General features: G+C 44.6%; 3 protein-coding genes across 23 annotated transcripts in view; 2 read left to right on the top strand and 1 right to left on the bottom strand.

Moving 5' to 3' along the window:
- Positions 1-65: 65 nt before the first annotated feature.
- On the bottom strand, positions 66-3268 carry UNC50 (unc-50 inner nuclear membrane RNA binding protein). 2 transcript variants are annotated; one of them, XM_090127105.1, is made up of 5 exons: positions 2989-3268; positions 2123-2243; positions 821-960; positions 645-746; positions 66-224 (listed from the first exon to the last, which is right to left on the bottom strand). In XM_090127105.1, exons 1-5 carry the CDS (start codon positions 3266-3268, stop codon positions 88-90), a joined length of 780 nt encoding a protein of 259 aa, XP_089983231.1. In that variant the 3' UTR covers positions 66-87. The 2 variants fall into 2 exon arrangements, with proteins under 2 accessions (XP_089983231.1, XP_089983237.1); XM_090127111.1 differs by lacking the exon at positions 66-224 and adding an exon at positions 267-295.
- Positions 3269-3326: 58 nt separating this feature from the next.
- COA5 (cytochrome c oxidase assembly factor 5) lies at positions 3327-5278 on the top strand. Its single transcript, XM_090127120.1, has 3 exons — positions 3327-3573; positions 3734-3817; positions 4970-5278. Exons 1-3 carry the CDS (start codon positions 3472-3474, stop codon positions 5009-5011), a joined length of 228 nt encoding a protein of 75 aa, XP_089983246.1. The 5' UTR covers positions 3327-3471; the 3' UTR covers positions 5012-5278.
- Positions 5279-12137: 6859 nt separating this feature from the next.
- The window catches only part of INPP4A (inositol polyphosphate-4-phosphatase type I A), a 114260-nt gene continuing 110317 nt past the window's right edge, over positions 12138-16080 (top strand). For 17 of the 20 annotated variants that reach the window (XM_090127088.1, XM_090127084.1, XM_090127057.1 and 14 more), the window contains exon 1: positions 12138-12267. The gene's annotated coding sequence lies outside the window, so the exon portion shown is untranslated. Of the gene's footprint in view, positions 12268-12673; positions 15609-16080 lie in introns of those variants that run through there. The other 3 variants (XM_090126974.1, XM_090126982.1, XM_090126967.1) reach the window with 3 other exon arrangements.

Below are 16080 nucleotides of genomic sequence, written 5' to 3'. Positions count from 1 at the left end.
TACAATCAGTTCTTAACTGTTTTTCTTTGCCATCAAGAACAGCTAAGATAAAGCAAAACTAATCAGTAGATAAACAAAGTCCTGTTTTTATTTCACTCTGTACTTATAAAAGGAACAAAGCATCTTGGTGAAGTTCCATCCGCATGCTAATGAGATCAAATAGAGCACAATGAGAAGTGCAAACGGATACAGAAGGATAGCTGTGTTCTTCAGAAAGGGCAATGCTGAAAAAGAAGCAAAAGTGAAGCACGTGTAAAGGAGTCCTCTTTCAAATAGGTGCTTCATGGAGAAGGGCCTTGAGAAAAGACAGAAACAGTACTGCTCTGCTGTCCTATTAACCCTGCGCTGGTTGCAGATATAAGAGAACTTGGGTTAAGGGGGATAGGTAAAGTCACCTAAAAATACAGACTTAACCTCAATACAATTTTTTATCCTATTTGTATGTTTTGAAGTGGATTTACAGAAGAAGAACAAGTAGAGATGTTACAGGTCTCCAAGTACAAGCTGCTATGGTGAAAAATATTAACTCTGTTGTTTATGCATATGAAAACATGCATTGGGTACATCTTTGTCAAACTGACACACTGATAGACTAAAATAATGCTTTTTCTTTCAGTCCTACAGAAAAAGTTGCCATTACTTACCACTGTATCCAAGGAATGTCACGTAGATATAATAGCCAATTGCAATCAGCCATAATGTGTTCCCAACAAAATATCCAATGACTGAATTAGGTATGATGACATCTGAAAGAGAAAAATTGCTCTCAGCTGCTGTGATAGATGACTTCATCAGAGAGAAGACAAAATCTTTTACTCACAGTTGATGAAAAACAGCTGGATAAAATGCAATATGACCAGAAGTGGGTAGAAAGCATTCAGATGAACGTCGAAGGCATATCCCCACTCCACATCATAGTCTCTGTTCTGCTGCTTTACCAAGTACTTGTTAGAAATGAACCTACATGCGAAGATAAGTGAAAAGGTGGTTAATGTGAAGCACTGAAGCTGACTGACAAAACATTGGTTCGAGACAGCAAGCTACGTCTGAGATCCCAACTCTGGTACTTCTGCTCTGGGGGAGAAAAATACTCAAGAATTATGCAAGCCAAACCTCAGAATACTTTTGTTAAAACTCTGACTTCAGTATTTGCATTCAACAGTAGCTGAAATGCACTGCAGGTAATACAGTGCCAGAACTCTTCCCTTAAATGGTTCAGTGCAGAATTTACCAGCGTAATTACACGTTGGCTATTGCACAACCAACACTGCCAGTGTTCTAGACTACAGAACAATCCTCAAGACCTCATATTTAATTCATTGTAAGGTCTGCTGATATCAGAAAATGTATGCTGTTTAGAAATAGAACAAGCTCTGTGTGCTTAGAAACAAGAAGAGATCGGATCTTTCAGGGTAACTTCCTCTGAAATTTCTCTATGCCAGTAGAGGAGTCAGAAGGAGGCAGATCCTGGATGCAGGGTAAGGTGAGGCAAAAAGGGCCTCAGATTCATTGTGAACAGGAGAAACTTTTGCAAAAAAGGCAAGCACGTGCAGGAGGAGGGGACTTGAAACAAGGCAGAAGAATTAAGATTCCTTTCTGATCACCAAGTTCTTGATTTGGAATTATTGTTTAAGTCCAACCAGCATAAAAAGAAAGAAAAACTTTAATGCTTACTAGAATACAGCCTTTCTACTGATGAACCTTTTAACAGGAACCAGTAAAGAAAAAGATGTTTTTTTTAAAGCAATGTTTCATAGAATCATGTTTGGAAAAGACAGCTAAAATAATCTAGTCCAACAATCAATGGCCCAAAATTTACAGTCAGCATTGCCCATCAGTGTCCCAACAGCAGCACTGAACTCCGAGGGGAAATGGTTTAAACTGGAAGAGGGTAGATTTAGACTAGATATCAGGAAGAAATTCTTTACTGTGCGGGTGGTGAGACACTGGAACAGGTTGCCCAGAGAGGCTGTGGCTGGCCCCTCCCTGGAAGCATTCAAGGCCGGGCTGGATGGGCTTTGAGAAGCCTGGTCTAGTGGGAGGTGTGCCTCTCTCGAGCAGGGTTTGGAACTACATGATCTTAAAGGCCCTTTCCAACACAAACCATTCTATGATTACTTACCACATCAGTGTTGCTATCAGGAGACCAACACCTACGCAGTCTATGAATACGACCCAAAGCAGCAACTTTATTGTTTCAAAAAACCCCATGTCCAGCACAAATCCAAATCCTACAGTAGACACTGAAAAGAGAAAAAGATTTTTAAAATTAGCTTTGGAAATGAAAGCACAAGATTATAAATCAGTGTTATTTTTCTGCGTTTGGTGCTAAAAAATCTCCAGTTTCCTTTTTATCTTTAACCTCGTGATCTTCAGTGCAGCAGCAGCTCTGAATTCACACAATGCTGCAATAGAGTATTGTTTTGTAAAAGCTCCTTCTGAACCAAAGCCATGGACAGACTCAGGGAGTTTCTAAGGCTGGGAAAGACTTCTCAGATCACCCAGTACGACCAGCAGCCTACCCCCAGCGTAGGGACTGGGGGTAGGCTGCTGGTCGGACTAACCACATCCCTCAGTGCCACATCCACACGGTTCTTCAACACCTCCAGGGACGGTGACTGCACCACACACACACAGAATCACAGAATTGGCAGGGTTGGAAGGGACCTCAAGGATCATGAATCTCCAACCCCCTTGCCACACGCAGGGCCACCAACCATCCCACCTAATACTAGACCAGACTGCCCAGCGCCCCATCCAATCTGGCCTTGAACAACTCCAGGGATGGGGCATCCACAACCTCCCTGTGCAGCCTGTGCCACATCTTTACGAGATCTTTCCTAATACCCAACCTGACCCTCCCTTGGCACAACTTAAAGCCATTACTTCTCACCCTATCGCTGTCACCCGGCACAGCTCACTTCAGCACTACGCGGCAGCCCTCAGCCCCGCCTCCCCCCCACCCCCCGCCTCTCCCTCCGCACGCACCGCAGAGCCACACGCTGAGGAGCACGAGGAAGGCGGGGTCGTCCCGCGCCCACTGGTCCTTGGTCTGCTTCCGGTAGTGGAAGTTCCTGTAGACCCGCTGCGGGGAGGTGAACAGGTACAGCATCTGCCACAGAGCGAACTCGAAATCCATCTGCCGCACGTGCAGCAGCCGCCGCAGGTACTTGTGCCGCTTGGCCCCGGCCGTGTGCCGCGCCGCATCGCGGGGGCTGAGCGCGCCGTTGCCCTGACTGCGGGCCCCCACGGAGGTGGTGGGCAACATCGCGCCGGGGAAAGGACGGCAGCGGCGGAGCCACACCCTCGCCCGCTCCGCCGCCCGTTCCGCTTCCGGCAACGTCGCGACGCGCACGCGTAGCGGCCGCAGCAGGGCGGGGCGCTCAGACCGGAAATCCGCACTCCAAGATGGCGGCGCCCGCTCGTCGCCGGTAGCGGCGCTTGAGTGTGGCGTAGCGCCGTCCCTCCGCCATGCCCAAGTACTACGAGGAGAAGGAGGAGGACGGGCGGGCCTGCGGCGGGGTGCGGGAGGACCTGAGGCAGTGCCTGCTGGAGAGCCCCTGCGTCCTGCAGGTGAGAGCCGGAGCGACCCCTGCCTCCGCAGCCCCGCCGCCGTCGCCGGCCACGGTGCCTCGGCGGAGCCGCGAGTTTGCCTTCAGCGAGGCGAACCGGTGGCTCTCTGAGCTGAGGGCGCTCCCTGAGTGATTTAATCCTTCTGCTTCTCATCCGACAGGAAAACAAAAGTCCCAGGCAATGCTTGAGGGAAGGGCATTGCAAAGGTTTGCAGCTCACGTTTTTTGCGTGCAAAAGGTCGATGGTAAGTGCCCGTGTGTGCGTTGCGTTTCTCCTCGCGGTTTGTTGCTTTCAAGTCCTTCTCTCTGTTTTTCAAAGAAAAAACCTTTAATTCAGCAAACAGAGCAGTTTTGATCCTCGGATTTCATATGGAATATTGTGAACAGCAAAGTTGTAGCGAGTGAGTAAGCTGGAAAAGATGCTTATTGAGATTGAATTTAGCTTAGAATGCAACAGCTGGGATAAGCGAGGTGGGTGCTCTCAGTATTGCTTTTAATCAAGCCTTGATTTAAGTATCACTTATAGATGCTATGGCTGTAAACTGAGGTATTGATTTAGGCTGAGTTCTGTCTGTGAAGTCATAGGAAAACGTGTACAGAGAGCACTCGAGTTGGAAGGCTGTTGTGTCAAAAGGCACTTCCACTACTGGTATGGATTTGTGTGCCTGAAAGTAAGCAGTGGGGTATTAGAAGCACTTGGAAGATTAAGGAGTTTGGCTTTTTATCTTTTTAATAGTTGGTTATCAAGCTAAGTGGTGAGAAGCCAGCTGTGAACATGTAATTAGATAAAGTTTGCCTAGTTTTGATAGGAGTTCTTTGCCCAGAAATTGACAAGAGACATAAAAATATGCTGGGTATGTTAGTACTTGAAGTATGTATACTTGATGCTGCAGCATAGCCACCTCCAGATGTCTGTAGATCATTAAGGGAGTTCAATGAAACAAAGAGTTTCAAGTTATGTGGGAGGCGGCCTGGCTCTCACAGGCTTCTGTTTAAATTATCCCTGGCCCCACCGATATTGCTGTTGACTCCTCAAACACAATCTGAATTTTCCTCATCCTGCTTGTCCATTGTTTGGAAAAAGGGTCCTACTAGATTTACATTGCTTTGTATTCACATGTCCGTGCTACTCTTTATTTGTGGTGTTACTGCGCTTACTTCAGAATGCACAGCGTGCTTACCACTTAACTTTGCATGAGATTTAAGGTATTGCTAAGTCTCTTGACTTGGAAAAGCCCTGTGAGTTGTTGGCTGCATTACTCACTTCCTGTACAGTGAGTTCTGCTTCATTTTGAACTTGATTTTGAAGCTACAAAGCGTCAAAGTAGCGTAAGTGCTCTGAAGCATTTCTTCTGCAAAATGAACTGTGGTATTTGTTTCTTGTCTTCAATTTTCAGCTGGATACCAGGACAAGATTCAGAGGAAGGAAGGGATACTGAAGTCCTTGGAAGAGACATGGGAAATTGGAGTTCATCAGTACTTTAACTGGAGCAGAGGCTAAAGTAAGAAGAATCTGTCTGCTGCACATTCTTTTGTGCAGTGCTTTCGTGGAAGGTGTCAACTTCTGGAAATTCTGATGGATGCCTGGCTGTGCATTTAAATGTTAAAAAGAAGGGAAGCATAAAGCTGCAAGTTCTGGCCAAAATGGGTACCTGCCACATGCCTGTAATAAAATACACAGAATCCAGAAAAAGCTGCTGAAGTTATCACTGTGTTATGGAGCAAAGTATTCTTTTGTAGTTATACTAATTCTGGTAATATTTTACCATCACAAATAATAGAAAATAACAAAATTTGACGTGAGTGGTGTGCCAGAGGATACCTCAGGGTAGAGCTGTTCCTAGAGAAGCTGAGTTGACAAAGGTGAGATGAGTGTGAGTTGCTTCCTTCCCAGTTAGTTTATTGCCCAGTACTCCTGCCCTTCTACTCCTATGGGTAGAAGTGGTGATGTCTTTACAGTGCCACATACATAAGGATGGTATCTCTTTCCTCATGATACAAATTCCTTTTAATGTAATTTTGCATGCTTATTGGCATGGTCTGATCTCATTGGACAACTGGATTAAAATTTGATTTCTGTATATTAAAGGATGTCTGATCAATCTTATTGTAATCTGTCTTCTCATTGTATCAACACAGGTACAGGAGAATAATGGCAGTGTTCTTTTTGATAACTTGAGAGCTGTATGCCAGGCTGTGGCTGATAGCATGTGTTTGGGTGTGGGGGGAGTGGGATCCTGACAAGCCAAAAGGCAAGGAGACTGTGGTCACTCTCACTGTGCTCTAGAAATGTTTGGAACATCTGTAAGATCCTCTGAGATGCCCCTGGACCATCTTTTTGCATCACTTTTCAGTCAAGTGCATAATATTTGTCCAAACATATGCACAAACTAGAGATGATGATTTGGACTTGTTTGTTGGAAACTGCAGTCCACAGATTCTGAACATATTTCTTGTTTTCACTTCTCTCTCTGAATTCTTTGGTTTGCATTTATGGATGTAAAATGTTCATATGCAGGTAAATTGCAACAGATTTCTATTAGTACTTTTAAAAAGCTTGCTTCTCCCTTCGATTTTTTTTTTCTCATGTTTAAGTCAAATCTTGAGTAATTTCATAATTTATGGAACAGCAGTAGTGAGAAAACGAACAAATTAATGTAGGAAGATATTGTTTTGCTCTCCTTTGATCAAGGATGACTGGCAGATCTGTCTGCAGATGGAGTGTGTTCTTTGAGACATTATAGGTAACACATCAGTTAGTCTTTTGTCCTGCCTTGGTAAGGAAGAAGGATTTATGAGGATATCAGACAATAAATAGCACTAAAACCATGACAGAAGTCAATATTTATTCTTTCTATTTGAGAACTTGCTTCTGAAGAACTTGTTTTTCCTTCCCTCAGTGTGTCTACCTCTTTCTCTGCCTCTTAAAGCCTTTAAGAAATATATGATAATGTAATTCATATGTGTGGAAGCTCAAATAATTTCAGACATGCTGATTAGAAGCAAGATTAGGAAATAGAAAGGAAAGAGACATTGAAACTTCTTGGCTAAAATGCACAGCCACAGAGCTGGCTTACATTTAGTCTGACCAGATGGATGCAGTGATTATTATTTGTAAAATCAATAACTTCAGTGGATGAGCACATTGGTGATGCAATTCTGTCTGTCTTAAGCAACAGCTCTGTGATGAGTCAATGTATGTTTACTTTCCTTCTTGTGTAGGATTTGCGTATTATTGCAATTGTAAATCAACACTGACTTCACATTCTCATTTTCTGCCTATCATGTGAAAGCTGCTCTGTGTATGGAAGTACTGCAAATATTCTTTGTTTTCTCCAATCTAGGTACCAGTTTCTCTTTATACGCATGCTGAATTGATTAATTTCTGTGATGTCTTTTAACAGTCTCCATGACTTAGCTGTATAATTTCAAAGTGTTACAAGTCTTCTGTGAAGATACATATACATACATATATATTTAAGGAAGAATAAAAATAAATATAAAGCCACTTAGCAGATAATTAAATATCATTTGCAGTGATGCTGCAGAAGTTCCTCTTGGGAACGAGCAGGCAGGAGAGCACAGGCAGGTGACGAGTTGAACCTATTGTTTTGTTGTTGGCTTAAGCCAATGGAGGTCAAATGCTAAAGTAAATCTAGTGTTTGCTACTGAATGCTTCAGGATTTCTTAAGTAATTTAACACGAGATTAATACTGCTCGATCTGATAGGAAGCTTTAGCACTAAGAAGTTCTAATGGTTCACTAGACTATCTATGCCAATATAAAAATATGTATGTATCTGAGTACTGACTTGCTCTAGAGACTGTTCAGTGCCAGTATTGTGTGACATAACATTCTGTCTAAAAACGACTAATTACATAATTGCCTTGGGAGTATGAGCAATGTCCTACTTGAGAGCTGTTAATGTTTCCTGTGTGATTTATAAAAATCCTGTTTTATTAATGGAAAACCTCAAGTACTCTAAATTTATGTGTATGATTCCAACTTTTTTTCCTGTGGCACAAAAATGTTTTCCTTTGAATAATCCGATGTTAAGTCTTTTTTGTTGTTCTATTCCACTGTTATTTATTTAAAAATACAGATTTCTGATCTGTGGTGGATTTTTCAAAATTGAACACATAATGTCTTTGAACCTGTGACAGAAAGTCGAAGTGGCACCCAAAGCCATGCCAGTGATTTCTATTGAGGAAGTACAAAAAAACATTTCCATTGCTGCTCTCACTTCTTCCATTGGTTTCAGGTGGTGGCAGAGCCCAAGGGTGCTGGAGGTTTGCAGGTTTCGCACTGCAGCTCAGGCAGTGTTAGGACATGCCTGTGTCATTACTGTGTATAATTTCATCACTTCGTTTGTTCTCTTGATGGTCCAGTCCTGCAAACACTTCTGCATTTGCATAGCTGTGAGCATGTACTGCGGAATCATAAAAATGTTAAGATTGGAAAAGACCACTAAGATCATCTAATCTAACCCACCCCCACCATGCCCACTGACCACATCCCTCAGTGCCACATCCACACGGTTCTGGAACACCTCCAGGGACGGTGACTGCACCACCTCCCTGGGCAGCCTGTGCCACTGCATCACCGCTCCTTCTGAGAAGAAATTGTTTCTAACACCCACCCTGACCCTCCCCTCGTTCAGCTTGAGGTCATTCTCTCTCATCCTAACACTGTTACCCAGTAGAAGAGGCCAACCCCTATCTCACCACAACCTCCTTTCATGTTGTTTTAGAGAGTGATAACATCTCCCCTGAGCCTTCTCTTCTTCAGATTGACATTCCCTCAACTGCTCCCCATAAGACTTGTGCTCTAGACCCCTCAGAGCTTCGTTGCCCTTCTTTGAACATACTCCAGGGCCTCAGAGTCTTTTTGGAGTGAGGGGCCCAAAACCAAACAGCACTCAAGATGCAGCCTCACCAAAGCTAAGAACTTACCTGCTCCTGCTGTCAACACTATTTGATACAAGCCAGGATGTCATTGGCCTTCTTGGCCACGTGGGCACACTGCTGGCTCACGTTCAGCTGGCTGCAGTCGCATACTGTGGTCTGGAAATTCTTTCACAATTCTTCCTAGTTGATATGAAGAGAAGAGCATGCTTCTTAAGCAGAACCTGTTTGATGAAGGCCCATGTGTATGTACTGAGAAGCGAGAGAAAGGGACTGCTTTTCAAGGATACACTGAGTAACGTTTGTTAAGTTGCCCGTCTTGAAAGGAAAGACAAGGGTTTTTAATAATCACTTAAAGTTTTTCTGCATCTCAGGTGCACGTATTTGTGTTACAAAGACCTTCACTGTTCACTGGTTGACCGAAGAAACAAGCTATATATTCTTCACTTTTAAGTTTCTGGGAAGTAGCAGGTTGGATGGTGGAGTCTAAAGTTTTGAAATATACTTTAAAAAACAAACAACAAAACAGCTTTTTATATAGTGGTTTTATTTCAGAAGAAACCTAGAACAAACTCTGCTGGCAGTTCCTGCTTATAAGAGGCACTGAGGGAAGTCATCTGCCAGTTACTCTGGCACAGAACGCAGGTGGTAAGCAGCGTCTGCTGTGCAAGTATTTTGTTGGAAACTGAGAAATACAGAACTGCAGCAGCTTTGTTGACATGGTGGATTTCAGCCAGTGCTCGTACTGCCTTAGCAGTTGATATGTGGTCATTTAGGATATGCATATCATATACCTGTATCAATCACTGTGTAAAACTTGACATTATGGCAGTTTATTTTCCATTGTCAACTGCAGTTGACAGAATAGTAACCAAAAGCCTTAAGATCCTTTCTCCTTTCTTCTTCTTCCAAATGGGGCGTCTTGAATTTCTGCTTTATCCGTCTCTGTCATGGTTTTACCATGGATAGCTTCAAAAAAGTATTTAGCAGGTATTTCTATAAGTAGTGGATTCCACAGTGATGTGTTTGACTCTGCTGGGAGAAACTTCTGTAAGAGTAGAGGGTCTCTTTTTGGAGTGAACTACTGTTTATTCTCAGTATTTACAGTGGTTGGTTAATAATGCACTTAAACATCAAAGGAAGAAGAAATAACAAGAGGAGCATTCTAATGGTCACTTAATGATGTTGATAGCAGGCGATATATTTCAAATATTGGTATATTTAGTAGATGAGCATTGAATTTATTTTCGTGTCAAGCTGAGGCATTTTTTTTCCCTGCTGAAAGCTTCTGTGTGCATCATTGTTTGCATCTAGGCAGTAATGGGTGGTGGTGAAATGGAAGGTAATTATTGAAGATTTTTGGTAACGGAGGTAGTAAGTGCATCTCTATGACTTAGTACAAGATATCCAAAATGATTCTGCAGTATCACTACTATTATTTTAAAAAGGAGCAAGGGAGAAAACAGAATGTAAAAATAGTTTTTTACAATTTCTATCATAAATGCACTACTGCAAACTTATATATTGTTGTCCTTCGTTATCATGATGAGTAAGGAATATTATTTTTCCAGACAATCTGTGGCAGGAATTTGAGTTGTTTTGCTGGGGGAGGTTTTGTAGTCTTCCTTGTAAGTAGGTCACAGAGGTCTGATATTTGGTGGATCCTGCTTGTGTCAGGCTTTTGTTTCTCCATCAGCTGTACCTCTGTAATGGTTATAGCAGAATGGTTTCTGGAAATTTGGGTGGGAGGAAATCTCTTACAGGCTGACAAAGAGGAGGATATATAGAGTATGCTGATGGGATCACCAGTTGTCTAACATTTTGAATTGCTCAGTACAAACCCAGAAATTACACAAGGTCCATTTTCAGCAGAGATGAGAAATCTGGTAAAGCGTTCTTTCTCCTTCTTGTCAGTTAAGGTAAGAGAGTTTAACAACCTTCACCCAAGTCAAACCTCCTGCTAGTTGGAATTTTTATGCTAGGAAGAACACCTTTCTGTTAGGAAAGTGTATACTTATTATTGGAATTTGATTTCAGCTTCCACTTACAGGAAAAGTTGAGGGCTGGCTCTGCAAGCTTATATTTGCTTTCTGGGAATGTGTTTAAAACTAAAGGCAGAGTAACCTGGGTCTGTTCAGCCTTGGGAAAAAGAAGACTGAAGAGGGATCTGACTGATGTTTATAAATATGTAAAGGGAGGTGGGACGCAAATGGATGAGACCAGACCCTTCTGTGTGGTGTGTAGCAATAGGACAAGTAGTAATGGCCTAAAACTTGAACATAGGAAGTTCTGTGCTAACATGCTGAAGAACTTCTTTATGGTAAGGGTAATGGAGCAGTGGAGCAGGTTGCCCAGAGAGCAGTGTCCTTCTATGGAGGTATTCAAGACCCATCTAAACTGCTATCTGTATGACTTACTATAGCTGGGATTGGGATGGGTTGGACTCAATGTTCTCTTGAGGGTCCCTTCCAACCCCTGTGATAAAATAACCATATTTTTTGAGGAAATACATGCATTTACTTCCTAAAACCTCGTGTTGTGCATGTGCAAGTTGTGTCACAAATTCATAATGTTCTCTCAAGCACCAGATAAGCCCCTGATACTGGGTTTCTGGGTGACCTATATGTGGATAAAATCTTTATACACAATTCATTTTGCTTCTTAGGTCTGTCATGCTTCGTCAGTGTTGAGCTGGGATCTTGCATTCAATTCCTTTATGACCCTGGGGCCGTTCTCAGAGTCATAATATTTCAGTCTGCTGCTTGACCAGTGTTCCAAATACAATTTTTCATTCTTTTTCTGGACACATAACCTGGGATTTGGCTTAAAACAAACAAACAAAATCGGCTGTTCTAGATCTTGTATGTGACAGCCCGGTCCTTTTATTCACCATATTGCTGTCCTGTGTGTCGTTCACAAAATCAGCAGAGTTGACAGATGCTTTCAAATCTTTGAGGAAAATGCTCAACAACCTTAAACAAACAGACCCAGGGCAATGATCTGGAAGTCTCTCTCCTCTGGCAATTAGGTTTTGAGGTTTGCTAATTAGGCACGGTTCATTAGTTTTTTTCTAAACTATGACCAAACATCAGTGTTAATAATTGTGCATGTCTGACTAGGTGTTGAAAGTAAGGCCTCCTCTGTAAGCTCTGTCTCTCATTTTCATAGAATCACAGAATGGCCTGGGTTGAAAAGGACCCAATGATCATCTAATTTCAACCCCCTGCTGTTTGCAGGGTCGCCAACCACCAGACCAGGCTGCCCAGAGCCACATCCAGCCTGGCCTCGAATGCCTGAGGGATGGGGCATCCACAGCCTCCTTGGGCAACCTGTTCCGGTGCGTCACCACCCTCTGAGTGAAAAACAACAGACTGAAACTCGTGTCCCACAGCGATGGCAGCAGCCGTCCCTGTGCGGCTCACACCGCAGCCATGTTGGCGGGGCTGCGTACACTGCAGCGTACCGGGCTGCGTGGCTCGCGGTACCTGCGGGAAGAAGCCCAGGAGGGCCGCCTCTTGGCTCGCCATTCCTGTCCGTTACGTGGAGCTGCAGCGACCCGCTTTATTTACTTCTTTGCGTGCTTGCTTACGCATCCCTCCGCTCAACGATGACGAAGGAGGAGCGAAGGGGTGGGCAGAACGCACGCTCCCGCTCGCCGCCTGCCTTCCCTCAGCGCGAAGCGGGGGCCCGCAGGGGGCCGGGCCGGCCGGAGGGGCGGAGCGGAGCGTGGCGGCCGCTCCCGGTGCCGTCACAGGCGGGCGCGGCGTACGTAGTGCCGCGGGGCTGCGGAGGTGAGTGCGGGGCTGCGGGTCTTCGTCGGTTGGGGCGGGGGGGGGGGGGCGCCGTGACGGCGCCTCGTTGCTGGATTGCGGGCCCGCCCTTTCCCGTGGCGGAGCAGCGTGAGAGCCGAGCGGCGGCGCGTCCCCGTGCTGCCGGCTGCGCTGCGGCTGCGGGCCCGTATCGCGTGTGCTTCCTGCGGCAGCGCCGGCGCGGGGAGCGAGCGGGGAAGCGCTGCCTGGGTTGCGTTTCGAGCAGCAGGAGGAGAGGCTCCGGCGTGTTTGCTTGCCCTCAAACTGCAAAGCGAGGGAGATGAGCTTGCACAACCCTGTCGTCCTAGCAACAAGATGATGTGTTTCCCCTTGAGAAGCGACGGCATGCTAATGCTTGTTTGAGAAGGTCTCGTTGTAAAAACTTGCCGTGGTTGGTTTTCTTTTTTTTTTTTTCTGCGTCTGAAGGTTTGATTCAGTGAGCTGCGTCTGGGAACTTGGAGAGCCCTCCGAGGGAACGCGCTGTGTTTGTAATTCGTTCCCTTGTCTGTCGGACTCTTGATGCAGGTGTTAGGTGGCAGCATGGGGCAGGCACGCATCTTCTGCTGCGAATTTGGAGTTCGCTATTCTTTAGTTGAGAAGTCTGGCACTTGCCATCACTGCTAAATTTGGAACCTCAGTGATGGAACCTTGCAAAAGCTCTGCTTCTGTCCTGCTTGCTGTCAGCTGAGGCAGAAGGCATCGGCTCTCTTTTAAATGTTCCTTCAGCTTTGGCTAGAGTAAGGAGCTTGCCCCACTGGAGAATTTTTGGTCTTAAGGTCTCAGGTACACATCATCCGCCATCTCCTGAACCCATTCGAGTCCAGTGTGGCGGTGCAGGTGCTGTGCTAAAGGGAAGAACTCCCTTCTGAAGTGAAGCGACTGTTAAGGTGAATTCAGGCTTCTGCCCTGTGCTTTGTTACAGGGAATTTTAATGATCTAACTGCTTGTACCTAAACGTGAAGTTAGAATATAAGAATACCTCCTGGACTGCCTTTGTAGGTTATTTTATTGGAAATCCTTCCCCATTTCTTTCCTGGGTGTTGCTTGGAGATGAAACTTGAGTCCTCTACCTGCAGAGAGATGGCAGATCACGCACTGCAGGCAGTGTGTCCCAGAGCTCTGCTCCTTGCTTCTGCCTATCGGCTTCCCTTCCTGTTTCTTTTCTGACAAACTGAGTTTCCTCCCTATTGTTGGTTATCTACCTATATCTTAAACAGACATCCTCTGCAGAAATGTTGCTGGAAAATCATAGAATCATAGAATGGCATGGCTTGAAAAGGACCTCAAAGAACATCTAGTTTCAAACCCCCTGCCATAGACAGGGTCACCAACCACTAGACCAGGCTGCCCAGAGCCAAAATCTGTTGGCCTTGGAAGAAGAAGCTTTGGGTTGCGTGTATGTCATCCATGTGGATCAGGTAGATAGGCATAGCCTCAGATGTGTCAGTCGTATACACTGCTGTTTAAATAAATATAGTAAGCTCTTTACCACATTCTCCCAGCCTTCAGATGCCAGAGAAGTTTCATTTCCTTTTTTCCACTGTGCTGCCACTTCTTGCTTTACTTCCTTTGCTTCCAGCGATCATTTCCTCTGTGTGCTCTGCTTGCAGCAAGGAAATTGTCATCGTGGATCAGAAGCGGGCTGTGCTGCCAGGGCAAACCCGAACAACCACTGGGGCAAAGCTGGTTGGGAAGGAAGCGTGGCTTGAATGAAATGAGGAAAAGGAAAGGGGCACTTGTAAATTGAAGAAGTGACAGAGACAGAGGGTGTGCCTTGGCTGCACAGCTGGGTGGTGGAGTTATAACTGGCTTTGGTGGTTTGTGCTGAGAGAGGTGTGCTTGAAAGAACAGAATGCACACTCCCAGTCCCTTACCTGGTGGCTGCTGCTGCTTTCCCAATTTCAGGAGCTGGGGTTAGCTGTGTTGCATCAACCAGCACAGGTGGGCGTTGTGCTTTTGCTTCTGCCAGGCCACCAGGCCAGCTGCTTCACTCTCACAAAGGAAAGGGAGGTGCCGGCTCTGCTGACATTGGTTAGCACTTCTTGAAAACACTATGTAAAAGCTGCAGTGAAGTACGTTCACTCAGGAAGAAGGCTGTTCCTGCTTGGTTGTATTTCCACCAAGTGTGAATTTCTTGAATTAATGATGTTTTTTTCCTAATATGCAGCAAATAATAAGTGTTGAAATCAAAGGACGTACCTTGGTACTAACTTAAATAAAACCACAGTGATGAAATATGAGAAAGTAACATTGTTTTCTCTCTATCTTCAGACAACCTGAGGTTTTGATCTTAGAAGAAGGAGATTTTCTGTGTGCCTTATACATGACAAAGGATTTCTGTGCAGCTGAGGTTTGTGAACATGTGTTATTCAGGCTTTGTATGCAATCAGCAGGAAGGACACTGAGAAGAAAGACACTGGCATTCTTGAGTTGTTGCGTGTGGACCCAACCCACTCATGAGAGTATGAGCTCTTCCATGCTGTATTTCTCTGGCAAGCCTGCATCGTGTTTGTGGCCTGCTGCTCTGTCGTGCTGACAGAGAAGCCTGTTGTATGTGAGCTGATGTTCCTTAAATGCGGCTCTGTTCTTCCCATTTGTTGCAGGCAGCACGGATTTTGTGGAGAGGATGACTGAGTGCAGAGGAAAGGAGCACAGAGATAGAGGGGAGAAATAAAGGAGAAGGCAGAGAGGGTGTTAGTGTAAATGTATAAGCATTACACATCTTTGGAAACAGCACACTTCACCTCGCTTCCTTGGGCTCTTTGCAGGCAAGGTATGTTAACTGCAGTCTAGTAAGCTGCATAGGTTTCTACAAAAAATAACTGTGCTTATGAATGCATCTGGACACACACAGCCTTCTCTTTTTACAGGACAGAAAGGTCCATGCCAACTGTATGCTTGAGTAGCTACTTCATCTGGCAGTGCCCTCCTATGTCACTGAGCTCTCTGTAGCTTGCTCCTAGCTGCAGAAGCAAGTATAAGCAAATTAAACGTGCTTATAAAGAATTAGATGCTCAGAATTTCACCTTAGAATGAGCAGAACAAGTCTCTAAGGAAATTATGACCAACAGTGGAGTTACAGAAGGGGCCAGATCTGCAGAGAATTTTTTCTTTCCCTCATTCTCTGCTGTTAAATTTCTTGTGCTAAGGAAAGAACAGTGCTTGCTTAATGCTACCACTGTGCATTTTGTCTTCCTCTGATTCTGCTTTGTGTTTATTTATTTCAAGCATTAAACCTTTGCAGTCTATAGAAGATGTTTCCAAGGACTGTCCAGCCTTTGAGAGCTAGAATAAAGACTTCAGAGTGACAAAATGGCTTTATGGTAGGTGTCTCAGAAATGCTTGTTTGGAGTCCCCTGTGTCCTTTTTCCAGTTCTTTTTCTACCTTTTCTCTATGGTTACCAATACTAAGGGAATAGTTTTCCTTCTTTGCCAAGCCTCTAATTTCCCACCATGTTCTTCAAAAAACAGCTTGAGGTGTTGGTCGCTTCTTTTTCAGTGTTGCTCACAATGACAGACTTGCAGATTACTTTTTGTCCTTACCTCCCTGGATTTCTCTGTGTATTTTGCTGCATCTTTCCTGGCAGTAGCAGTTCTTTTGATCCTGTAGCTACTTTCTACATTCACTAGGCTGGAAATTACTGCCTCCCACAGCAGAACAGATGGACAGATTCTTGTGCCCATGCTTTGACAACTGCAGTGCAAAGTTCAGTGGCTTAATTTAAACCACTGGTTTGACATTTCTGAAGAGTGCTCACTTGATCTGGTACACTGACTTTTCTTGGGAGGCAGTAG

The sequence above is a fragment of the Phasianus colchicus genome, chromosome 1 (assembly GCF_987193195.1).
Source record: "Phasianus colchicus chromosome 1, bPhaCol1.hap1.1, whole genome shotgun sequence".
NCBI classification, from domain to species: domain Eukaryota; kingdom Metazoa; phylum Chordata; class Aves; order Galliformes; family Phasianidae; genus Phasianus; species Phasianus colchicus.
This window is presented reverse-complemented; position numbering and strand designations above follow the sequence as displayed.